Genomic DNA, 26,335 nt, shown 5'->3' with positions numbered 1-26,335 from the left:
TGAGGAAGTTATTTAACCTTTTGGATTCTCATTCCCTTCTTGTCAGATAGGAGTGATAATAGTACTTACCTTGCAGCGCTTTGGTGACGATTAAAGATAATGGGTGCCCAGTGCTTAGATGGCAGACTAATACACGTAAGCAACTGGCACACGGCATGTCTCACCGTGATGGTGAATCGAGTGAACTTGGCCCCTGTGGGCAAGCCCTTGGTGCCGCTGGCCAGCAGACAGGTCCCCGTGGGCAAGCCCTCGGTGTCACTGGCCAGCAGACGGGGCAGGGACTGCATCCAGCCAGGGGAACAGCCGGCCTTCCCGCTTCAGTGTACAGAGGGCTGAGGTGAGCTCTGCCGACCCTGGGTTCATCCTGAAAGCCAAGTGCCCCAGAGGAGGGCACATCCTGACTCAGCCGGTGGCCCAGTGGGAATTCCAGGCAGTTCGTCAGTTGGGAGAAAGACCTGAAGTAGTGTCTGAGGGTAAAGCCAACCCTCCGAGGAGAGAAAGATGACAAGAGCCAGGAAAGCCTCAGAGGGCCAGCCCAATGGGCCGAGACTCAAGATGGACGAAGCGTTGAAATTCACAGAGAATGGAGACAAAGTGTGTGACCCAGGGACCTACCATGGGGCAGGAGCCAGAGGTTCTCTGAGTCTCACCATTCACCAGTTACCAGACTCTGGGCAAATTTCTTCTCCCTCTGAAATGCCAACTTTTGGCAAATAACAAGGGTGCAATACCTATTTTCATAAGGCTGGTGTGAGGGTGAAGCCAGAGGAAAGTTAAGTGCCTGTTCCTGCTCAGCAGATGTCTTGGGGGTCCTTTTCCCACCCAAGGCATAAGGACATAGGCCAGTGGAGCAGAGAATGGGAAAAGCCTAAAGATTGATGGCCACAAGGGCACACAGGTTTGTGGCAGGCACCAGGGATTGGGGCCAATAGCAACAATTATAGACCCCACAGCTGGTGGCAAGGAATTGCTAATAACACTTCCTGTCTTGGCCATGCAGGGGGTAGGGCTGCATCAGCACGTCTGAGCAAGACAGAGGCTGCAAAGGGCTGCCCGGCATCAGCCATTGCTCTTGCCCAACAAAGCTGCCAGGTGCGGTCAGGAGCTGGCGAGCATGGGCTGGGGTGACAAAAAACTTAGATTTATCATAAGTGATTATCAACTCTTCCAAAAAGATGATAACCCAACATTAGCTTTTTATGGAATTTATTATTTTAAAAACATAATTTAAGGCCACAGCTGTTTCAGATTTTTCTTATAAGGATTTAATTGGTATGTAATAGCATAGTTAATTAAATACAAATCAATAGTTTAAAACAACTAATTGATACTTAATATGAATGGGGAAAAAAACTTAGTTCTAATATAATTAACTCATATTAAATAAGCAATGAAATAGCAATTATGTCTTTACAACAATGTAAAGCTTATAATTCTTTAATAAACTTAGAATTAGCAAGCAATGAGATCGAAAAATTACAAAACAGGTATTATTGGGCTATTAAACATTTATTACTTGTCCTATAAGGCCAGAGCCAGGTGCTCAGTCAGGATTAATATACTACATACGTTTCCTACTCCACCCTTCAGGCCTCTTTCCCATAGAGTTGATCAGAAAACTGTGATCTTTGCATGATTTATGGACTTCATTATTGCCTGGGATGTGAGTAATTATGCTGAAAACAGGAGGAGGCAGAACCGTTGCAGAAAGCAAGAGTTTAGCAGAATCAGAGTGAGAGCTTTCCAAGCATGAGACTCCAGCACTCTGCAATCAGCGAGGCATCAGTGGGCACAAGGGCTATTGATGGCAATTGATGGACAAGGGCCTGCAAGAGAGCCATCAGTATAGACCCCTGACAAGGATAAAACCTGGGACAGTCTCCACCTTCAAGCCCTTGGCAAGGGCGTCCCTCACTGTCCCACAGCCTGCTGCTCTCTCCTCCCTGGACTCTGCCATCCACATGGCAATGACCCACATGCTGCCTCAGGACACTTTCTTTACTGAACCGTTGTTTGTCCTTGACCTTTAAAGAATATGCCTGTGTGTTGTTTAAATCTTTTATCCAGTGAGAATCAATTTTTGTTAATGGTGAATGGTGAGGGTCCAGTTTCAGTCTTCTATAAGTCTCCAGCCAGTTCACCCGGCACCATTTGTTAAACAGGGAATCTTTCTCCCAATTTATGTTTTTGATAGGATTATCAAAGATCAAATGATGATAAGTGGCTGGGTTCATCTCTTGGTTTTCCATTCTGTTCCATACATCTACCTCTTTATTTTTATGCCAGTACCATGCTGTTTTGATCACTATAGATTTATAGTATAGCCTGAAGTCTGGTAGTGTGAGTCCTCCTGATTTGTTTTTATTTCTGAGTAATGTCTTGGCTATTGGAGGTTTTTTCTGATTCCATATAAAATGAAGTACTATTTTTTCCAGATCTTTAAAGTATGACACTGCTGCTTTAATAGGGATTGCATTAAATTTGTATATTGCTTTGGGTAGTATGGACATTTTAACAATGTTGATTCTTCCCAGCCATGAGCATGGTCTGTTTTTCCATTTGTTAACATCTTCAGCTATTTTCTTTTCTCAGAGTTTCATAGTTCTCTTTATAGAGATCTTTCATGTCCTTTGTTAGGTAAATTCCCAAATATTTCATCTTCTTTAGCATTACTATAAAAGAAATAGAGTCCTCAACTATTTTTGTGGCTGACTACATTGTGAGCTCATCACGCGGGGAAGCTTGCTCATAGTGCCTGGCACTTAGCTCCTCTCAGGAGAATTTGTAGATTGACTTTACACTGGCCACAGTTACTGGAGGTGCCAGCAAAAATGTACACATTTTAAGAGATGTTACCTATATATTACTTTTCAATAGTACCAATGTGTAGTATGATGTTTGCGCTAAAGATGGCATTAATTAGATGAATGGAAATGTCACCACGGTGTCACCACAGGACAGGAAGGACAGTCGAAGAAAATGGCAAAAGCACAGCTGTCATTCAAGGAGTGCCAGACCATTTTGAAGTGGCATTTGATGTTCTGCTCTTGGAATTGCTGACGTCAAATGTAACTTGTTTGCTCCTTTCTTTAACCGTGTGTACATTTTTGGCCCCCCCATATCAATGCATGCTGGTTGTGGGATCCATGCTTGTGGAAGCCTCATAGCATCCCACTGTGCTTCCCCAGAAAACGACATTTAGCTTGTGAGGTCAGCACAGCTGGTCGCAATGTATTCCCTCAGACTGCAACTACCGCTCACATTGTTATCTGGGTCCTCTTCGCTTGGAAACCTCAAAATGCAGCATTGTCACACAGTGGTCTGATCAGCTCCTCTGTGACCACCCGCCCTGACAAGGCATCACCCTCCCTCCAACCACCCACCTTCACCCCTACCTCTGCCCCCCGGGTCATTTAGCCCCCATGTCTCTTCCGAGCATGACATTTTCTCTCTCACAGTCCAGAAGCCCGTGTCGAGATGCTGGCAGGGTCGTTTCCTTTGAGAGCTGCGAAGCAAGGGTCTGCTCCAGGCCTCCCTCCTTGGTGGTAAGAGTATGTCCTCGTGTTCTGATGCCATTCTCCCTGACTGTGTCTGCAGTTTCCCTTTCCTGTGAGGACATCAGACATGATTATGGCCCATCCTAATGACCTCAGTTTAATGTGATCACCTCTGCAGTCTTATCTATAAACAAGGACACAAGTCTGAGGTCTGGACTTCAACATCCAAACAGGGATGGTGGGGAGGGGGGTCACCCCACCATGACACTGTGCTACCCAGGGTGTCCATCGGGGTCTCCACTCTCTGGCCCATCCTCACCATCAGCATCTGTGGCCCTGGGGTCCCCTACCTCAGCCTGAGCGCTGTCACCAGCTGGGGCTTTTCCCTTGAATTGTCATTTCAATTTTCTAAGCCTCAGTTTCTGAAACCAAAACAGAGGAGGTAATTTCTGCCTTGCCCACTTCACAGAGCCACCTGCCACACTCGTGGAGTGTGGTAGAGAAATGACAGCTTCCCACAAAGTGAGCCAGTGTCACTGTGTCATCACTGTTACTAGTGGTAACTAAGGAAGCCCAAGGCTAGAAAAAGTCCCCTCAGTGCCTTCAGAGACTAAAGGAAACCCTTCCACTTAGAACACCATGTCTTTATACTCCTCCCAAGAAGAGATCCACCAACTTCCTCTAGCCCCTGATCCAATGAATTACAACTTGCAGCTACTCTGCGGCCGTCCTCACCTAACTTAAGCCTGCCTGTGGAGGAGGGCTGATCACTGTCTAGTATCTTCTCATCAGCCCTTTCATTAAGTCAGCGGACCTCCACACACTCGCCATGTGTCAGGTGTCCAGCTTGGGACTAGGGTCCAGAGACAGAAAAGGCACGTATCTGACCTTCCTGTTGCTGGAGTCCAGAGGCCAAGAGTCCCAGGGTGCAAGCTCCCGGGTTTCCCTAGGAAACGGGCCTTGCTCCGGTCGGGGCCCCCTGGCTCAGGCGGCGGTCCTCAGCCTTCACTCCCCTTGGGCAGTGCTCTCCACCACTGCGTCTGCGACGTCCTGCACTTCTTTGCCACAGCTTTCCTTTTAAGCCAGGACTCCTTTTGTGTTAATGGTTTTCTATGGACACCTTGGGGGGTGTGAGTGGTCCTGCTACTGACAGAGCCAAAGATGGCAGCCCCAAAGCCTGCTTAGAGAAGACTCTTGTCATTTGCTCCAGAATGAGCATCTGTGACCTGACTCTGCCATCCATCTCGGTGCCACGTGACAAGGAAGTTGACAGTCTGGTGGCTGGTCTATCTCAGCAACAGAGACTCCTGTTCTTCCTGTCACACCCCAGCACCCTGCCCTCATAGCCTCGTTAGCTTTGGCTCATGGAGTTTCTTCCTGCTCCCTTCCATTCTCTCCCTGGTCCCTGACAATCCCCCACCTCCCCACAACTGCATTTAGATCTCCCAGCCCGTGTCAGGCCCCACTGGCACACTTCCTCACATACATCCAATGACCTTCAATTTAGCTCTGCAAATCTCTCCAAAGAACATCCCAAATCTTCAAGTCTGGAAAGCCAGCTTTCATGCCTGCAAAACTCCCTTCACTCATCCTCCAACCTGCCCATTCTTGCAAAAATCCCAGTCACTTTTTCCTTCTAATCAGCAAAGACTTGGTCAGAGAACCCTCACACTTAATAAATTTCTGCAGTGTGCTTATTAGCGCCTTGTAATGTAGCTGCCTAAATAATTAAGACTAACCCATACGTGTCAAATTAAATGAGCCAAGTACATTGAGAAATTGCCTTGTCCTCAATTTCTTTTATTAATCAGGATTTTTTAAAAACTTCTTTTCCTGCTCATTTGCAAAAATCAAACATGGTCAGTGAGACTCTTAGGATAACTGCGTATGTACAGTCTCTGCAGGGGTGCCCTAATTTGTGACACAGGAGAGGTGGGGTTGGGGTGATTGGGATACCCAACATAGCCATAGAGAATCTAGATTCAGCCGCTTGTTCACACTCCCCAAAATCTTTAGGAAATTGCTCCCTTTCCATTTGCCTGAGAGTACAGAGACTGTCTAGCAGGCCAATTGGAACATCGGCCCCTCTACCCTCCCTACCCTATGTTCCCCTGAGCTCCCTCCTGGTCTCAGTGCAGGGCCCTAAACTCTCTCTGTCATTAGGAGCCTCTGCTGCTGTGCTTCAGTGTGAAGTCACTGGCAAATATAGGGTGCGCCCCCATTTATACCGTCCTGACAGTGACCAGTGCACGCGCACCTGTGACAGGCTGGTTCACGCTGTGGGCATCAGCCTGGTGAGGTTTCAGCCCCGTGTCCGTGGAGAGGCTGTTGTGTGCGGGAGCTCAGTGCCTCCTCGCATCTCATACTTCCCCTGGGCCCCTCCCGGCAGCCGGCTTTCCTCCCTCTGGAAGCTGGTTGTTAGACAGAATCCACAAATACAGTAAGTAAACATCAAAGGGGCTTTGATCCACACGGCCCTCGACAGAGCAGAAGCCCCTGAAGAAAGGGCCAAGGCCTGGGCTGGGGGAACTTAGCATGTTTGAAGTGGGGGTGGTTGGCTGAGCCTTCAGACACCAGCGTGGAGGGGAAGGAAGAGAGTGAGTGCCTTTGGAAACGGGCCTTCAGATCTGCTTCTCTGCTCTCCACTGATAGTCAATAAACCCCTTTAAAGAATCAGGAGATCAAAGCAAATGACCTCTCTGGGCTGTGGCACTCTGCTATTAGCTGTCACATTTTATTTTTCTCTAGGGAAAAGGCCCCCAAGCTTGGCTCCTCTGTCTCTCTGGCCCCGTGTTCCCTCTCATCCTGCTGTGCTGGTGAGTGGACCTGGGCTGCAGAAGGTGGACAGGAAGGCAGGAGGAAGGTCCGATCACTCTGCCTGTCCTCTAATAGCCTGTACTCTGACTGGCTGGGCTCAGAGACATGCAGTGTCCTGGGAGAAGTCGCCATCCACCTGCTCAGGGGGACCCTCCTTCTCTGAGAAACTGAGGGAAGGAGCAGCCAAGTGAGGCCTGGGAGAAGCTATAGTCACATTCGCTCTTTAAGATATCACACCCCTTAATCAGAACCCAGCTGATGGCAGGTGTCACATTTGCACAACTTCTAAACAAGGAGGTGGGGTGGAGAGACTAGAACAATTGTGGTAGGTCATATAATGCTGGTGAGCCTCAGTTTTTCCATCTGCAAAATGTGAATTGTCACAGCCTATCTGTCTACCCCATGGGGTTGCTTGGGGTGTGTCAAAAAAGAAATTTGGTGTGGAATTGCTTCAGAACCCATAAAGTGCTTAAGACAAGTTAGAATTAAAGAGTCAATACCAGAAAGGAAAACTTGTCCTGTGACCAGATGTCCTCCGGTCCTACATTCGCACACAGTGGGCACTGATTTACACAATATCGTGCAAAAAAAATGTTACTTCTTTCATTTTCTACCTGAAGTCGTTGTTCTGTATGGCTTTTCCAATTGGGCCAAAGCCCTGTGAAGTCTTGTCTCTTTGCTATCCCAACCCCTGTGTTCTGAGTGCTTGGTGGTGCTAAATTGTCCCTCACTACAGAAAAGCAGAGGAGTCCCCAGACCTGAAATTCACCCTCTCCAAAGTGTAGGGAGAGATTTTCTGCTCACCCATCAACTTCATGTTATCCCCCAAACTCATCCAATCACTTCTTTGTCCTTCTGAGTCTCCCACTGTGTCTGGTTGCACCACTCCATCCTGACACCCCTGGCTAGACTCTGCATCCACGCCACAGGTCCAGCCACAATCCCAAGGTGATCTGAACCTGGTTTCTAAGCCTGGATATAAAATTCCCCAGTAACCTAGAGTAATAGTTATGGGCATGAACTCTGGAGCTGGACTGCCTCCGTTTAAGATCCTGGCTCCACCACCAGCTACCTATTTCATCTAAAACCACTTACTTTATAATAACTATAAATAGAGATGATAAAAATGGGGGTGATAATGGTGTATATCTCATAGGGTGGTGTGAGAATAGGGTGAGGAATCACTGGCTTAAAATTACGCCTGAGGTCAGGCTTTCTGGGAGGCTGAGGCAGATGGATTGCTTGAGCCCAAGAGTTGGAGACCAGTCTGAGCAAGAGTGACACCTCGTCTCTACTTAAAAATAGAAAAATTAGCCAGGCACTGTGGTGGGCACCTGTAGTCCCAGCTACTGGGAAGGCTGAGGCAAGAGGATCATTTGATCCCAGGAATTTGAGGTTGCTATGACTTACTATGATGCCACAGCAATCATAGAAAGACTCTGTCTCAAAAAAAAATCATGCCTATAATATTATTCCAGTACTATACAAATGCTGCTCAAGTAAAGAAACAGCCTGTTTATAAGAGCTACAGAGTGGCCTCAACCCATCCCCAACTCACCCCTCTGTGTTCTTTTCCAGAGCTGGGCCTCCAGAAGAGAGGATGCTGCCTGGTGCTGGGTTACATGGCCAAAGACAAGTTTCGGAGGATGAATGAAGGTCAGTGAGAATCTCCCCACTGTCTCAGGGGTCATCTGGAGGGGAGAAATCGTGCCCTACAACCACAGTACAGGGGACCGGAAAAAGAACCTGTGACGTCCCAGAAGCCTGTTTGAATTCTTTACACAGGAACGTGGGGAAGAGCGCGAGGGCTGGAACATGGGTGCTGACTCACAGGCACTCTCCTTACGCCTCTTCCCTCCTCTCTTGGAGTCCCCTCCGTCTCTTCCTCTCTGTTTCCTCTGTTTGTTCCCCACCCACTCACCAGCCCAATTAACTCTTCTTCCATTGTCTGTTCTAACCCAGGCCTCCCCATCTTTCTCCTCCGTCATTCATATTCCCTGTGTGCCTGTGAGTAGCTCTGCATAGCATGCAGGAGACGGTGCTGAGGGGAAGGGAGCTCTTCACCCTCAAAACAGGTGTATTTGGAAAATGGTCCCTTCGGTCTCCATAGACCCTGCCTCCCCCTCACTCATGGGCCACTCTGCCTTTCTTCTAGGGCTTGAGTGGGAAGGCTTGGGGAAGGTGTTGGCATTGGCATGGAGGCTGGGGCGTGGGAGGAGTGCTGTCACCTGCTGGCCTGCTGTAATAGAGACCCAAGCCTCTCCATCCCCACCCATCTGTCTGTGCAGCTAATAAGCCTCTCCATCAGATGCCACAGACTGTTTGTCAGAATTAAAAAGTAGACAAACAATGGCTAGGGATGCCATTTATTCATTAACGTCAGACAAATGAAGCCTTGGCTTCCCACCAGACAAGCTTGCCACGAGCCTCTCTCCCAAAGCCCAGGGCCCCAGTCACTTCATTCCCATTCCAGGCGAGGAGGAGGCAGCTCCCCACACCAGCTCGATCCTAGAGTCAGCACCATAGTGTCAGCACTGCTCCCTGTGCTCCTAGGCTGACGCTCCTGCCCACCTGACCCATGATACCCATGCCCCCTGTGCTCCCCAGATCTGACACCTGTCCAGCTATCATTCTGTCACCAGAACAGGACAGTGACACACAGGAAGTGATCGCTCCCCGGTTTACTGCCTGCCCGTTAGAAGCAGCAGCCTCAAGAAGCCACTTCCCATCTGTAGGAGCCCCAGGGCCAAGTGCAGCCAGGGCTAGGGCTGGGCCGCGCTTTGTGTCCTCCAGTCGGGCTCCGTCACTGACTGCTCCCTTTCCCAGCCACCCTCTGCCTTCCCAACAGCCTCCTTGACAAGACTGCTGGGCAGCAGCATCTAATTTGTGGGGCCCGACCGTGTGCTCTGTCCGTGGTGCTGAATGCACATGTTCTCTTGCAGGCAAAGCTCATTAGAGAAGGTGAAACAAGGTTCGTAGGGAGTAGGGGAGCTGGACTGGATGTGAAGTGCCAGGCTCCATGCGTGGCCCCAGATTTTGGTGACTGAGGAGATGAGGGGATGGTAAGCAGGCTGAGCCGACATGGGTGGTGAGTTAGAAATCTCAGCTGACAAAGCGGAGACAGGACAGGAGGAGGGTGAGATGGTGGGCAGAGGAGAGACACACAGGTGGGCCAGCTTCGTCTCTGGAAGACCAGAAGGCAGAGGCAAAGGAGGGGGATGGGCACGGGCCCCTCTGCTTCCTGCCCCAAGTGCCACGTTACACATTTTTCTCTCTCTAAAGCTCGCGTGCCCACACTGCAACATGGAAGAAGACATCAGTGAGCATGGGGAGCTGTTTTATGGCTTATAATTATCTCATACCAATACTCAAAATAATTATAACTCCTGTACATTAATAATTGAACTGGAATAGCAGCCATGACATAGATCAAGAGACAGAAATCTCTGTCCGTGCTACACAGTACACCTTGGTATAAATTGAACAATCAGTAAAATAGCAAAAAATAATTATTTTTCTCCTGGTTGCTAGAATTAGTGAGATATTAGAACAATTAGCTGCTTCTCCCATTAAAGATAAGGTGGTGATCATTATATTTCCAATTTAGGATAAATATGAAAGGCCTACTTGTGCTGTATTAAAGCATATTTGTCCATTTAACGGCATCTAATAGGGCTCCTGTCACCCAGAAGGAAGGGCTTCCCTGCTTCATTTGTCTCCCTGCTAATTCGGCGTCCTTTTATTTTCTTCTCCTTCCTCTCTCCCTCCTCACTACATCCCAAAAAATAACAGCTTGAGAAGGAGCAAGAGGGAAATAATGAATGAAGTGGAGCTTTACAGATCTGCGGTTTATCATAAGTTAGAGTCATCCCAATTGGTGCTGTTAGACTACACAAAGCAATAAAAAGAAAATGCGATTCAAAGATCATTTAAGGAGGCATGTGATAGTCACCGGGAGGCTCTGTCTGCTTGGGAGTGCTTAACAGCTTCTGAATCTGCAGCATCTGCAGGAATGCAGCGGGTGGGAGCATGTGCGGGGTGTGGGGGGGGTGTGGGGGTGTTCCTTCTCTCCTGTGTGGACACATGTTTGAGGCCTCAAGTGGAGATACAAACAAAAATCAATGAAGGGCAAACAAGAAAAGCAGGAAGGACAGACGTGGCATAAGGATATCAGGTTTGACGTAAGTGTCTTCATGTTACTAAGTACACGGTGCTTTAAATAGGAACTGCTGGGGGAAGACTGCTCATTTACGCATCAGATTCATTAACTACCATAAAAATAATACGAATTTTTCATAAGTTCTAGGCAAAGTACTGGAGCTATAAAAAGTAAATAAGACATAGTCCCTGCCCGCAAGGAACTCACATGAAAATATGCAGACACGTCCCAGTGTGCATGTCACCTCCATGTAGGCATGTCCTGGTGTGCGTGTCACCTCCATGCAGGCATGTCCTGGTGTGCGTGTCACCCCCACACAGAGACTGCCTACATACGTGTCCCCTCCCCCACCACACACCCCACCATGGCACCAGTCTCCTTATTTCTGGGCACTTAGGATTTGCAGTTGTTTATTAGGCGGCTTCCTTGCCCCCCCGCCAGGCCGTAGCTAGTGTTTCTCACCCAAGGAGTGGGATTTCCTTTAGGTGATAAGCTAGTGGCCTCACTGAAAGTAGAGGAATGCCTGTGGCCATGAGGAGGAGTTTCTCGGGCAGAGCAGACGTGGGACGCTCCACACAGCTGTCTCCATACCTTCCTAAGTCCCTGAGTTGTACCTTCTGAATCTCAGTACTGTGGCCCCATTCTGGGAGGCCTGGGCAGGCCCACAGGGAAGCAGGGCTGGGAGGGGAGCCTGGCCTGGACTGTCCTCCTCATCCTGCACCTGCTGCTGGGCCATGTGCAGGGTGTCTCTAGGCAGGCTTTTCCCATTGGACCTGCTCTTAGTTTCCTCAGCCACATCCCCAATGCCCATGCATGCACACATACCCACACACGAGTGCACACATTTGCACACACACGAGCATGCACGCACACACGAGCACATGCATTCACACACCTGCACACACATGCACATGTGCACACACACAAAGGCACGCATACATGCACACAGGCACATAGGAGCATACACACATGAGCACACACACACATGCACACACGCTCACCCTTCACCTCCCTTTCCTGGCTCTTCCCTGACTCCCCTCTCCTGGGGATCCCAGACCACTCACCTTTTCAATGCACATGACTTGGCCACAGCTGACCCTCTTCCAGAAGAGGAAGTGCCACATGGCATCATAGGAGGGACTGTGCCTGCTCTGCTCAGAATTCCAAACAGCCCTAGGGACTGCAGGGTGCTCCACCAATCCAGAGCAGCCCAGGAGTGTTGAGCAACTTGCTGAGGGCCATGGGAAATGGCTGGAGGAGCCAGGACCACACAGCCTGGGGCTATGTAACTCTGCAAGAGGGGCAGCCTCTACCATGTCAGCGTGACGTGGTTCTGCAGGGTGGCTGGGAAGACAGACGAAGCAGGAGGGGCAGAGAGAAGAGAGGGCAGGACACAGGGAGGACATGAGTTGATGTGGGAGACCGTCAGGGAAGACCTGGAGTGAGGGACAGAGGCCAGAGATGTTCCTAAGGAAGCAGAACCTGACAAGTGCAGGACCCTGAGAAGAGGAAATGAGGAAGAGGATGTTTAAAGGAGAGGGGAAGGCAGGTGGGCCTGCACAGCACAGGGGTCTTCTCCCTCCACTGGTGTCTTTCAGGCTGCAGATTAGGGCAGACGGCCATGTTCTTGGACCCACAGAATCGCAGTGACCAGCTGCTTCTCTCAGCTCAGCTGGGGACAACAGAAATGCCTCCCAGCACTGTCGCTTTCATCTCCCAGCACAAAACACTTGGAGTGATTAGCAAAGGCAGCTTCAGCTCACTGAAGCCTTCTAGGCCTCCTTGGAAAGGGCTTGAGCACCAGGACAGAGAAAGCAGCTCCACAGACAGCTGCCCTCATAGGCTCTTGCCTGGCCCACAGCCCCAGCCAGCGCCCTCCCTGTGCAAACGCACCTCCCGCAGTGCTCATCCCACCCTGGCTCTGCAGGACACAGCACCCTGGGAGGACCTGGCGCACTCTGAACTGCTAGATGGCACAGGGCCTGCTCTTTCCTTCTGCAGCTCCCACCCCCAGCTCATAAGAATGAGCCCAAAACTCCCACTGCTTCCTGCCTATCCTCTAATAGAGAGGATGTGTAAAGGAAGGGGCACCTCAGAGCCAGGAGCCAGCTGTGCAGCTGGCACAAGTCCCTGACGGGCTAGACTTCAGCCTTCCTGGGTACAAAATGGAATAATGTTGGAGAAGTTCCCTGCAAGGCTCCGTCCTGTCTCTCAACACCCTGCCTGCACACTGTCCTCACCACCCCTCCCATACCTAAGTGCCTTGGTAGCCAAAGGAACCCGTGCTAGGAGGCAGCCTCATCTGTCCCCAGAGAGTGAATTCAAGCCGTAGCAGCTGCACAACAGGCAGCAGGGGGTGTTTGGAGCAGGCCTGCAGGACGAGATGCACTTTGTTTGGGGCAGAGGAAAAGTGGGATTAGGGTGGCCTGGGCCATGGCCTGGGGATCTGCTCTGGGGAAGAACACTGCTGATGTAGGCAGCTCCTTTCACTCTGACTGTTCAGCCCCATAGCCTGGCCCTTCCTAAGGGCACCAGTCCCTTCTGCTCACCCATTCCTCCCATCTGCCCTGACCTGGAATGCCGGCTAATGCTGTCATTTTCTTAGCTGGGGCTTTGGGGTGCATTTTTTCTTATTTCATTTTTCTTACTGATGAGTTTTCTTCCACTGGGGCTGCAAAGCCCATTATTTGTATAACATCCCTGTTTATTATTTATGGCAAGACTCAGATTTCCAGGGAGCTTTCTGATTGTTATTTAATTCACTCCATGTCTTGGAACAAGAGAAACCACCATTTCCACTCTCCAACCACAATGGAGGGTCCCGGAGCTTTTACCCAGGTCTATTCCTCCAGCCACTATTCCTACCAGGACCCCTGCTCGCCTCAGGCTGAAGGCCTCCAAGGCTGCAGACCCATTCCCTCAAACTCACATCCAACCCTCACCAAGTCCTGGGGATTTTTCCTCTTCTCTCTTCTCTCCATCTCACGCCACCACCCTGGCCCCTGGCCCCCTCTCTCACCTGGACAGCATCAGGGCTCCCTTACCTGGCTTCTTATACCCGTGATGACCAACCTCCCCCTAGCTGCCCTAGTTCACTGTCCACACTTCCGTGAGAATGGTGTTTCCAAATGCAAATCTGTTCATGTCATGTTCCTCTTGGAAACATTAATATTTCAATGGCTTTCAACTGCTTTTAGGAAAGACACCTGATCCTCAGCGTGTTTCACGAAACTCTGTGTGCTCCAGCTCCCACCTGCCCCTTTGTCCTCACCCTCCTCCCTTCACAGGGTGCCCTAGCCTCATGGGCCTTCCCACCACTCCTCCCACAGGGTATGTTCCACCACCAAGGGTCTTGGGCCACCTGCTCCCTCCTCTTGGGGGACTTGCCATACTCACTGTGCCCCATCCCCAAATCTTTCTCACAGTGAATCCTGCTCACCCTTCAAATTGCAGCTGAAGTCTCTTTCCAGCAGAGCCTCCTCTGACCCACCCTCAGTCTGGACCAAGCTCTGTCCTTTGCTCTATCCCCTCCCAGCTCTTAGCTCCTTTGCAATGTAAGAGCATATCTAACTGATCTCTGACTCCCCTGCCCATCAGGAAGCTCTGTTTGGTCTCTGTCATATCCCAGCACAATGCTTGCACAGAGTGTACATGGATAGCAGAGGAAGGACGGTGACCTTCCCTGCCCTGGACAGTGGCTCCAAGAGACCGGGACTAGATAATCTGACCATCATCTAGATGGCCCTAAAAAAAACGCTGGCAATCACTTGGGGATGAGGTCCCTGAGAGTCAGGAAAGGGGTGTGACTTATCCAGAGTCACAGTGGTCAGTTTGGTCCCCGGAACTTTACTCTCCACTTGGTACTTCACTTGGGAGACTGGATATATTTTATACCCCATTGTTTCCGTGGTCGTTTGGGTTCTGATCATCTTCTTAGCATTATGACTAATATTCCTAATGATCAAGCACTGGCTTAGGAGAATCTAAGCTCAAGTCCCAGGTTTGGTGAGGACAGGCTTAGAGCCTATCGTTATAGATTCTTGAAGCCAGAGGGACCAGTGGTCGTCTAGTCCACACCATCTTCTGATGGCTCAACACCACTGAAGGCTCTGTGAGCACTGTGCTGCTGGGGGTTTGTCCAATCACCAGCTGTGCCCCTGCACCCCTCTGTGCCTGCACTGTGCAGGCCAGGCCCCCCACGTGTAAACCCACAGTCCCTGCCTCCAGGGACACCACAGTCCCGGGGTGGATGAGACAAATGTGTCGGCAATCACAGTTCAGTGTGGCTGTAGCAGTGACCAACGTGACAAGGGGCTATGGAAATAGAGAAGGACCAAGCACATGCACTGAGGAGGGTGTCCAGGATGGCTTCCTGGAGGAAGCAACGTCTACCTGAGCTCTGTGAGCTGTTTTCACTGTAAGAGCATTGCAAGCTATGCTTGGGAGCTTGGGTCATTCCAAAGATAGGAAACCTGCTGCCTGCCAAGGCCGTGGGCATCTCCTCCACCAGGCTCTCATAAAGGGGCTCCAAACGCAATGGCCCCCATGACCCCCTGAGTCTGCAGTTGTAGCTGTATTGGTGACAAGGGGCCAATCCAGGGGTCTCTGCTGTACCAGCTGCGTCCTGAAGAGTCCTCCTCGCTCCCTTCTGCCTCTGTACCCCTCCACCCTCACCAGCCTCGACACCTTCCTCACAGAATTCATGGAGTGCTAAAGCCCGCCACCCCCACTCCCTCCAGGATCTGAAAGCCCAGAGGGGTCAGAATAAGTGAGGTGACTGATGGCCTGTGGGGCCTCAGAGTTTTCAGAGCTCAGCACTGGCAGGAGCAGGCTGGGGCTGGGATGAATACCCAGGGCTCTACCAAAGGGGAGGTGACAAAGCCTGGAGGCATCCCCCACCTCTGCCAGGGCTCCTGTCACAGCAGTGCTGGACCTGGCGCTCTGGGAAGGGGAGCGGGGCTGTGTTCCCCCCATTCCATCTGCTCTCGGCCCTAGGCCTCCCTCTGACCTGTGTTTGTTTCTATGGAAACTGTGTTGCTACTGGTATGGGAGGGGTTTAATGCCACCCAGAGGTGCCAGTTCAAGCCTGTTTAGGTGACGGTGGAAGTACCCATAGGGGCCTATAGAACACAGTCCAGTGACTCACACTGAGTGTAGGGTGACTAGAGCAAAGGACCAACCACCCCTCCCCACACCAAACATTCCGGGAATCACCACTGTGCTCAGTACTGAAAAGCAGCACTTCGCACCCCTCACTCAGGAAGGGCTCTCAAAGCAAGACACGCTCCTCTCCCACACTGGGGCGGACTCGCCAAGCTTTGACCCAGGCCCAGGTGGAGCCATTGTGGAGGTAGGAGTGTAGCTGGGGTGCTTCGGGGTATGGAAGGAGAAGGCTTTTTGTGCTGCTGCCTCTCAGCTGCCCCCTGGCCAGCTTGCTGACGTTGGCATGCTGATGGCCCTCACTCCTTTGCCTGCTCCTGTGGCTCCTTTTGTTTGGTTCAGAGATCTGCTGGGTACCTACTGTGAGCCTGGTGCCGTGGGGAGTGTGGGGGTGAACAGCAGTGGAGACCCCCTTATCTTAGCCTGGATGCCCCCCCTTGTTTACCAGACCCCAAGCAGGGACTCAGTGCAATAGTCCACTGGGAGGTGCCAGTGCCCAGAGCAGGGCACAAGAAGTGACATTGAAGAGGGAGGGTCCCCCGCCACCATGGGCTGCAGGAATCCAGCCCCAGGGAGACTCTAAGGGCTGCAGGTCACCCACGGAGTGGGGTGTCCATGGGCTGTCCCGTGGGGGGCAGGCTGCTCAGCAGTATGTTGACTCCCAGCACTTGGGGCCTGCTCTGCTGGCCGCAGACCCTGTCATGGCCAGGCCCACGGCCACAGGCTGGCGCTGGCAGAGTCTGCAGGGGTCCACAGAGACTTTCCACCCAATGGGCAGTTGGGCAAATAGTGAACTAGCAGAAGTAGGGTGATGGGAGAGCTACAGAGCCAATCTGCTCTGAGGTGGGGACTTCTGAAAAGCAGGATGGAGGAGGAGCCAAACCTCGCAGACGCAGTGAGGGACGCGCTTTACACGTGTGTGTCGTTTGGAGATGAAGAGATTGAGGCTCAGGGAGAGTAAGTCGCCCACTGAAGGTGCACAGCCAGTACACAGTAGGGCTGAGCACCAAACTCTGGTCTTCCTACTCACACCTGCCAGGGAGCTGTGTGTGTTAGGGCAACATGGGTGGGTGAGCCCCATCACCGGCAGGGGCAGACGGGACTCCTCCCCTGTGCCTCACTGTGCGCTGCCCATGGACCCTCACTTGGCCAGTGATGGCCCTTCTGATCCTGGGGCTGACTATGCTAACACTGAGTGAATTACCTGGACTTCACTGCCTGGGGGCAAGAGGGGAGACAGCCTGGGAAGGGGCTGCTTTAGCTCTGACGGATGTGCCTTCTACCTATCCTCACCCCGCCCTCCTCCCCCCACCCTCTCTAAGGCTCACTGGCTCCAGGCACAGGCACCCATGACACACTTCCCCGTGAGCTTTTCCACTCCACGTTAGCAGGTTCTCTGTGAGGCACAGCCTCCGTGGTTAGACAAGTGGGGGGAGCTGAGTGAGACCTGATTCAACAAGTCTCTCTCTGCTACAAAACTTCTCTGAGACATTGGTATTTCAAAGGGCATGGTGGACCCCAAAAGGGGGATGTGGTAGACCCTAAAAGGGGGATGTGGTGAACACCAAAAGGAATGCTTCACGGCATTTCCCAAACTCAGTGGCCCACAAAACATTTTTCCTATAGCATGTGTCAGGACTAGTGTTCCTTGGAGTCCATTTTGGGAAATAATGGTTTAAGGCCCAATCTGCCACTAACCAGTTGTGTAAGCTTTTAAAAAAAAATAATAAACCATCCCTGCCTACCCAGGGCCAATAAAGCAACATAACTATAGAAATGAGATGGTGCTACTATTTATTTGTGTGACGCAAACACACTCAGTGTCCCAGAGAACATTTCGGTGGGAGTCAAAAAAAGAGCTCTGAAAATTAGTTATTTCCCCCAAGTAGGTATAAGACCTTAACCTTGATCTCTCTTGACCTGTATTTCCACATCTGCAAAATCGATGTACTCACAATGCCAGCCCTCTGTCCTCTATGTGATTATTGTGAGGACACACTATGTGTCATGACACCCTCTGTCCTCCATGTGATTATTGTGAGGACACACTATGTGACGTGACGCCCTCTGTCCTCCATGCAACTATTGTGAGGACACACTATGTGTTATGACTGTGCGCATGCTTTGAACACACATAAAGTAGCACAAGATGTGAGGTGTGCTTATCAGTGTCCCAGATTAACACCCCAAGTCAAGCCCACTAGTGTGGTGCGTTGTAGGAGGGGCCAGGCTAGTGGGAGAGGTAACAATGGCCAGTGATCCTCACTCATTTGGATGTTAGGAGCCTGGTCTGGGGTGTCACTGAGGGAGAAAACTCATGTTACCTGAGTGAGCTCTGAATGCAGTATTGAGATGGCTCAGCCTTCCCCCCACTCACCTTTGCCTGCAAGCTGTGCTGGGAGGTCAGCACAGGCTCTGCACCTGTCTCTGGGAGCAGGGGCAACTAGGCAGGAGGGGCGAGCTCAGCCCCCAGCACCGAGGGGAGCTGTCCAGTGTGCACTAGTGGAGGGACCTTGCCCTGGGGGGTAGGAAAACTAATGCCCACTCCACAGACCAGCTGGGCAGCCTTGGGCAAGTTACTAGCACCACACTGGGCCTCCATGTCCTCCCTATAAAATGGAGGTAAAAAGGGCTCAGGCACTGTGTGCCTGTCACTGCCACAGCCACTATTTGTCATGCACTGTGTACCAGGTACCGAGGCTGCCCTTTTCTTCTTTTTTTGAGACAGAGCCTCAAGCTGTCGCCCTCAGTAGAATGCCGTGGCATCATAACTCACAGCAACCTCCAACTCCTGGGCTCAAGCTATACTCCTGCCTCTGCCTCCCAAGGAGCTGGGACTACAGGTGCCCACCACAATGCCCGGCTATTTTTTTGGTTGCAGCCGTCATTGTTCTTTGGCAGGCCCGGGCTGGATTCAAACCTGCCAGCTCAGGTGTATGTGGCTGGCACCTTAACCACTTGAGCCACAGGTGCCGAGCCTGAGGCTGCCCTTTAAACACATCACTTCATTTAGTCATCACCACCATCCCGAGAAGTATCTATTATTACTCATACTTTTCACAGAAGCAGGTGAAACTTTGGAAAGAGAAACAACTGACTATAGCCATATATCTAGTAAATGGCAGAGCCAAGGACCCATGAAGCCCGAGCCCTAGGTTCTGCACTGAAGAACCCCTGTCCTTGTCCTCAGTTCTCCTGCAGGACAGGCGGGCTCAGCACCTGCCACCCACTGGATCTTCCTTGCCCTGCTCGTGCCTGTGCTTCCTGGCACCCCCACCCACCTGGGTGCAGAAGGAACAGCCCTGCCGTCCACTCTCTGGCCAGTGGGGATACTCTCCTTCTTTTCCCTAATATCTGTCTTCCATACTGCAGTCACCCCAGGGTTCTCATCCCCACACCCATTTACCACCTGTCGGGGCTGGTCACCAGGCAATGCAAGATTGAACACCTCCCAGCTCTAAAAGGCCTTTGGCAGACAGAACAGGGCAGGCGGCAGTGCCAGGTGGAGACAGCCACGGCTCCCCGCTCCAGAGGCAGGTCTAGAGGCAGAGATGTCCCCTTGGTGCCCGCTCGGAGCCCCTGGCTTTCTCACACCCACCGTGCAGTAGGGGGCCCCCATCCTGTAGACCTCCCCACAGGGCACCTTCTTTATCTGGGTTCGCTCCTCCTCCAGAGACGAGGAGATTGCTTTAAATCTGCCACTCTGCTCTCGGCTCCTGGTGCCATTAAGTTCCATTATAACAAATAAACACCATAATGACATTTATAAGTTACCACTGAGCACAGAAGCACAAATATGAAGCAGATAAACTGCATTTGATCCAAATAATTACTGCAGGCAATATTGGGCTTAGTCTGAGCTGGCAGCCAGGTACCGAGTAATTTATTAGATTGCGTAGGGCAATGCCGCACGTGGCGTTTTTCATTACTGTGTCTCTTTCCCTCTTCGCGGCCTAACTAGGTTAGGGGCGTTTAGACAGTGCACGGCCAAACAAAGACAGACTTTGCTCAAGCAGATTAAGGCCGGGAATGTCGGCCAAGGGTCCAGCAATGGCTGCTTCCCAAGCAACACTGCGCTTGCGAGAGAAGAAAGGGCTCACGCGATTATCCTGATTCTGTCAGCCAAGGACTGCTCCCCGCGCTCCCCAGTCACTGGCCCAGAGACAGAAAGAGAGCTTTGGAGGGAGAAAACAGCAGGGCTGGATGGAGCCCCCAGGACACCAAGCCTGGGCTCCTGCTGCAGCCATTCCACCAAAGACCCTCTCTATCAAAAGGCCCCAGGCCCCAGGCAGCCCCAGACCCCACCCCTAGACCTCTCCTCCTGCAGTAAATCAAGGGAAGGAATCAGTCTGCCAGCCAACGCTGAAAAACAAAACAGGAGAGCTGGCTACAAGCAGTCACCTCTCTGCCAAACTCAAACTCATAAAGTTTGATTCAAGGGGTTGCAATACCTCCTATTCAGAGTCCCTCCTGCCCCATTCTCCCAGCCTTAGTAAATTACCCAATAAGCAGCAAGGACCTGTAGTTATTGTGCAGTTAAATGGTGTTTGCCCAGTAAATTCCGAGCAGAGTACTAACGGTGATATACAGTAACTAATTACAGACATGAATTCTCTCCCCAAGACACCAAGTGTTACCGAATATTGCTGCATTTAGGGGAGGAAGCTTGAAAGTTGTTCTGTTCTCTCCAGCAAAGCCATGAGTGACTCTGATTAGGGGAGTGTTGCTCTCTCCAGAGACACTCAGGCTAGAAAAGAGAGCTGTCCTGGGGCAGGCAGGAGTGGGGCCACATCTCCCAAGATAGCGCCCATGTGCGGCCCCTGCAGAAGGGCCCAGCCAGGCACCAGCTGGTCCTCTCCTCAGGTTTTCACATCAAATAAGTGGCCCAGTACTGTTGCTGTCACAAAGGCCCAAGGCTCCAGCAGAGAGGGGATGGAAGTCATTATTCAGCAAGCCCAAGCCTGAGCACAGAAAGCTGCTGCGGGTGATCAGCCTTGGCAACGGGCCTCTGAACAGGGGTGGGATGAGTGAAAATCAGCCTGGGTGGGCTCGGTGCCTGTGGCTCAAGGGGCTAAGGCACCAGCCACATACACCTAAGGTGGCGGGTTCAAATCCAGCCTAGGCCTGCCAAAACAACAATGACAGCTGCAACAAAAAATAGCCAGGCGTTGTGGCGGGCGCCTGTGGTCCCAGCTACTTGGGAGGCTGAGGCAGGAGACTCGCTTGAGCCCAGGAGTTGGAGGTTACTGTGAGCTGTGATGCCACAGCACTCTACCCAGGGGGATAGCTTGAGGCCCTGTCTCAAAAAACAAAACAAAACAAAACAAAAATCAGCCTGGGTGCACACTGCTTTTGCCCTTGTTGGTGGAGTTGATGTGACCTCGGCCACAAGGACTTTGTGGGAGTAACAGGGGTTTCCCTGGCCCACAGGTGGGCAGGGGCTGTGCCCGGCTGGCATGAGCAGATGTCCCATCAGCTTCACATCTGTGTTTGGAGCACAATTAGGGGTAGTTAGGGGACACGGACTGTGCTCTCTGAAGAGAAAACCCCACAGATCACATGCCCTCTGCTGACCTAGTGCAGCTGTGTGAACAAAGGCAGAAGAGGAGTCGTCAAGTGGCCCTGGGCCCACACACTGTGACCTGGGGTGGGAAGGGCTCCCTCTCAGGAAGGTTCATGGGCAGCCTCGAATTAGGGCTGCTGCTGCTTCTCAGGAGCTCTGTCCCTGCTGGTTCCATCTGTCCTGTCTCCAGCTGGCCCCCTAGGACGCGGAGCTCAGGCTGCACTCCCCGCCTGGATGCCCTCAGCAGCCTGCACACCCTCTGCCTCCTCTCAAGCTGCTTCCAGCACAAAATCTCTGCTTCACGGACACTCACACTTCAACCCCCAGAGAGACTGGGGCAGCCCCTGCAAGTGAGCTAGTTCTGCCGTCTCTGCTACTGTGCTCTCAGCCTTGGTGAGAGTGATGTGGGCCCTCGCCAGGGCCCCCGTTCCATGGCAACAGAAGAGCAGAGGGAAGCAGGAGAGAGCTGGACTGGGGCTCACCCTTGGCACGCAAGCCTCTGTATGGGGCTGATGGCAAAAGCTTCTCTGCGGGGTGTTGAGGGGGGATTAAGTAAGATAATGTGTTGCAGAGTTTTGTATCAGAGTTAGTTGTGGTTAGTATTCAGAAACAACCAGAAGACCGGGCCCACAATCCCAGGGCAGTGAGAAGAAGAATCACTTTTTTAATTAGGACACATATATAGCCAGCTCTCAATTATCTGTTGGCAAATTGTCCCCATTCCTGGCAAATGCTATCACCAAGTTTGCTTAATGAAGTCCTCTGCTAACATTTCACAGTTTCTTATTTTGTTCTTATTTGCATGAGGCCCAAAGGGAATGAAAGTCCTTTAAAGGCAAAATCAGCTAATATCCCCATCCCCTCCTAGGGAAGGTTTGAGCCATAAAGACAGGAGGGGGGTGGGGTTGACTGTAGCTCTGGGCCAGTCTCAGAGGTGAAGCTCTCTACCCCCTGTGCAGGGGGAGCTCTGTCACTGGGGTGTGGATTTTTTTAAGTATTAAAAATTCCCAGAACATCAAACACATCCATATGCAAACATGAATATTAAAATCCATTCCAAAGTCAAAAATAAATATTAGAATACTTAAGCTCATTCATCATTTTGGATTGTCCATCATTTTGGACTATTCACACCATTGGTTCTCTCCATTAACAGATAATGAAGAGTTGGTTATATGTGGCCTCCTGGGGCGGGGGCGAGGTACCCAGGACACAGCAGCCTCACACCCTCTCCCTCCTCTCAAGCTGCTTCCAGCACAAAATCTCTGCTTCACAGACACTCACACTTCAACCCCCAGAGAGACTGGGGCAGCCCCTGCAGGTGGTGTTGGTGTGACCTCGGCCCCAAGGACACTGCCCCAAGATGATCCACTTCCAATCAGGGACAACTCCGGCAGCCTTGAGAAGGCTTTTCATAGGCACCAGGTTTAGGTTGTGATTCTCAGGCGGGGCTAGGGACTGACATAGACCAAGGGCCTCGTGCTTACAGCCAGCCTGCTGCAGCCACACAGTGTCGGCTTCTGTGCCCAACACTGGGATGTGTCCAGGTGGTCCTTCATGGAGCACGTGAACACATTAGAACCCGGAGACCATGAGGGCCTTTGACCTCCAGTAGCATTGCCCAAGGGTCCCTGGGGTCCACTGCAGGGAGCCAAGGGCAGGACTTGGTCCCTCCACTCATGTTATACATTGGGGTTCTCCGTAAGACAAACGGGTTCCATGAACTTAAAAAGGTGTAAAAATCTGTATCCAGTGCAATGCCGTCACTGTGCAGGTAGGAAGGGCATGCAGAGAGACGGCAGCTTCATCAGGCCCAGGCCGGCTAGAGATAACCACAGCAGGAAGAACCTGGCCTGCGCCTCTCAGATGAGGCCCAGAAACCACCCTCAGCCACTGGGGAGCTGTCAAAATGCAGACATCCCAGCCCAGCTCAGACCCACTAGCCCAGGCTCTGCGTAGAGCCCTGGAAACCACTTCTTCAGAGAGCTCTCCGTGAATTCTCACATGCTTAGAACTCATGAGCCATTTCTAACTGGCAAGGGCTACAGCAGCATAAAATGATTTTTTTTTATGATGGTTGAGACATGGATCTTTCCTCAACAGACCAAGTATCTTTGAGAAATTTACTTTTACTTCCTTTCACCTGAAGGTTTATTATTTTCAGCCTTAGGAACCCCCCAAAATAGCACTTTGAATACATGAGAACACAGAACATGGGGCTGTTGGATTTTACAGATGAGGAATCTGAGCCTTAGAGAAGGAAGAGTCAGGCCCAAGGCGCATGGTAGGAGGTGGCAGAGGTGGCCCCAAACCTTCAACTTCTGGGCCCAGGTGTTCACAGGAAGGGCAGGGCTTCCTGTGTTCCTGTGACCCTTCATGTAGTTCCTAGAAAAGGGTGCAAGAGACACTGGGCGCCAGTGGTCAGCCAGTGTGGGTCAGCCAGTGTGGGTCAGCCAGCATGGGCCAGCCAGTGTGGCCCAGCCTCCAGCCCATCCCCAGTACCCACGCTGATGCCTTCCAAGAGGCACAGTGCACACACCTCTACCCACAGCTGAGGCCTGCAGTCCCTCTCAGGCTAATGGTTCCCATTCCCTTCTCTGCCCTTTAGCTCCACTTTCTTCCTCCCCTGCTGCTCCTCCCCTTCCCTGGTGATAGCTCAGTGTGTACACATCCCAGACCTGAAGACAGGAGAGCCTAAGGGTCAGGGAAGGAAAGGGATGTGGTCTGGGCCAGGCCAGCGGGACACAGGCCTGAGAAAACAGCCAAGGTCTTTGCTCCAAGGGCCATGGGGTGTCTCCCATCTGCACCCTCCCTGTCACCGCACTCACTCTGCACCGCCTGTCTGTCCTATGTAGCCCTGCAGGCAGCCCAGGCCGGGATGGATGGGCTCTTCACAGACACCAGGAGTCAGTGTTAGTGACTTATCAGTGTCTGCTCACCATCCAGGCCTTGGCTGGATCGATGGCAGACTCCCTCTCCCTGCCACTAATGAGCAGAGTCAGGCTCTGGCTGAGGCCGCAAGGCTGATAATCAGTAGGAAAAGGATTTATGGTGACTTTGGACTCACCCTGCCTCGGCCAGCCCAATTGCTCTTCATTGCAGGCCCATCCAGGCTGCCCAGGATGACCTTGGCAGACTGCGTCCTCGGGAGGGATGTGTGAAGCTTGGCATGGTGCAGGCTGCCCAGGAACACAGGTAGGAGAGCTGCCCTCCGGCATCCTGCCCTCTTGTCCAGCACCAGGCAGAGCAGCCGGTCTCACCTATGTAAGCCTGAAGTTCTAGCACAATTTCTGGAAGATTCGTGATCTTGGCAAGCTGCTCCTTACCGGGGAACCAGAATCAAGTTACCCAGGGCTGTGAATGGCAACGTTAAAGGTGAAGATGTTTCCAAAGTCTCCCCAGTAGGGTCTAGGAGAAACAGACAATGAAGAGAAAGCCCCACCTTCCACCTCCGCCTGGTTCTTCTGGTTTCTCTGTGTATATGTGCAATCCTAGTTCCAAGGAAGATTACCTAGAATGACTACTTGCCATCCTGGCAGGGCTTGAAGCCCCTGCAATCCTTGGTAAAAGTTAGACATTCCACCAAGGCAGCTGCTGACACTGACAGACTGAAGTAATCTGTTCCTCTTAGTCACAGCCACATCTGTAACTCTGCCTCTTTGGAGAGTCTCAGGTCTGTGAAGAAGGGAGGGCACCAGAAAGCACTCTTCCCACCGCCCAACCCCAGTGTACTCTGTGACTCTGAGTTACTCACACCCTTTCCCTAGATCCAGCGCACCCTCCACCCCATCAGCACTTCACAGCTGAACTCACAGCCTCCCCTCAGACCCACTCCCTCCTGATCAGCAGCTGCTCAGTCTGCCCTGCCACACAGGGGCTGGGGCCTTTCTGCCTTCACCTCCCTGGTCCCTGATCGGGTGCCATCAGTCCTGCCTCCAGCAGCTCCCAAATCCATGTTCATCTCTCCACTGATGCAGCGCTATCCTGAGCCCTCGTGGAGCCACATCTTCCCCATCAGGCTTCCCATCTGAGAATCACCCTCCTTCATCCTCCCTGCTCACTCTCACCACTGTGATTCTTCCAAAACTCAGATCTGAGCACGTGGACCAAAAACCTTCCATGGCTTCTCATCAAGTGTAACCTTCTTGGCTTGCCTCTGAGGGCCCACACAGCCAGACCCGCAAGGACTTCAGACTTGTGCCTGCTACAGCCATCTCATGCACACTCCACACACACGTCGCACCAGGTTCATGAGACAGTGACAGCTGCCACGGTGAGGACAGGCAAGGCTTTGTGCATGGGGCACAAAATGTCTTATTTCATCCCCGAGAATTACCCCACAAGTAGTGATTGCTATCTCAACAGGGAAACTGAGGCTCAGAGAGGCTAAGTGCCTGCCCAGGGGCAGCAGTAATGGTGGCACCAGAGACCAAGCCTGGCCTCTAGAGCTTTGATTCCCTGCACAGTCTGAGCTCCGCCTTGCTGAGGCTGTTCCCTATCCTTGGGAACAGTTCCTCCTCAGCCTCCTGGTCTGCTCTTCCAGGCTATTCAATCCCCTCACTCCCGTTACATCTGTGACCCCTGCCTTGGGCACTAACTGTGTAAGGACTTTCACTCCAAGCTCTTGTGCTTCCTCCAGCCTCTCAGCCACTCATCAGCAGAAGACAGAGAAGGCCCTGCCTGACACCCATACAGCCCAGGCCGTGCCTGAGGCCACAGTAGTGCCCCTGAGCTAGCACAGTCACCGTCACCCCTCTGACCACTCTAAAAATCAGTTTTATTATTAGTCAATCTGGGGGTCAGAAAAAACCTCATGGACCCTCATCCTATCCCCCAGGATAGACCATAGCAGGGCACTGTGAAAACTTCCCAAAGCTCATTCCCCTGTGTTAGGAGCTGGCCCTGTGCTGAGCAGCAGAAAACATAGAAGTCAGGACATGGGTATGAGCTGAATCCCGCCTCCCTTGTCCCTTCCCCACCTGGCATGGCTCTAGTGTCAACAGAGTGCCAAGCTGGCTCCCCTCCCTCTCCCTCCTCCCTCCTCCGCCCTCTTTCCTCCCTCCCCTCCCTCTTTCCTACCTTCCCCTCCCTCCTCCCTCTTTCCTCCCTCCCCTCCCTCTTTCCTACCTTCCCCTCCCT

General features: G+C 51.9%; 1 protein-coding gene across 2 annotated transcripts in view; it reads left to right on the top strand.

Annotated features, from left to right (window-relative positions):
• Window positions 1-26,335, top strand: part of KIRREL3 (kirre like nephrin family adhesion molecule 3) — a 489,958-nt gene that overhangs the window by 375,700 nt on the left and 87,923 nt on the right. For both annotated transcript variants that reach the window (XM_012808957.1, XM_012808956.1), the window contains exon 2: window positions 7,893-7,970. In XM_012808957.1, the coding sequence (XP_012664411.1) occupies window positions 7,893-7,970 (78 nt within the window). The remainder of the gene's footprint in view (window positions 1-7,892; window positions 7,971-26,335) is intronic.

This window comes from Otolemur garnettii, unplaced genomic scaffold (assembly GCF_000181295.1).
Source record: "Otolemur garnettii isolate 467f Iridium unplaced genomic scaffold, OtoGar3 scaffold00097, whole genome shotgun sequence".
In the NCBI taxonomy this organism is placed as follows: Eukaryota; Metazoa; Chordata; class Mammalia; order Primates; family Galagidae; genus Otolemur; species Otolemur garnettii.
The sequence above is the reverse complement of the archived record's forward strand: the minus strand, read 5'-3'. Positions and strand labels throughout refer to the sequence as shown.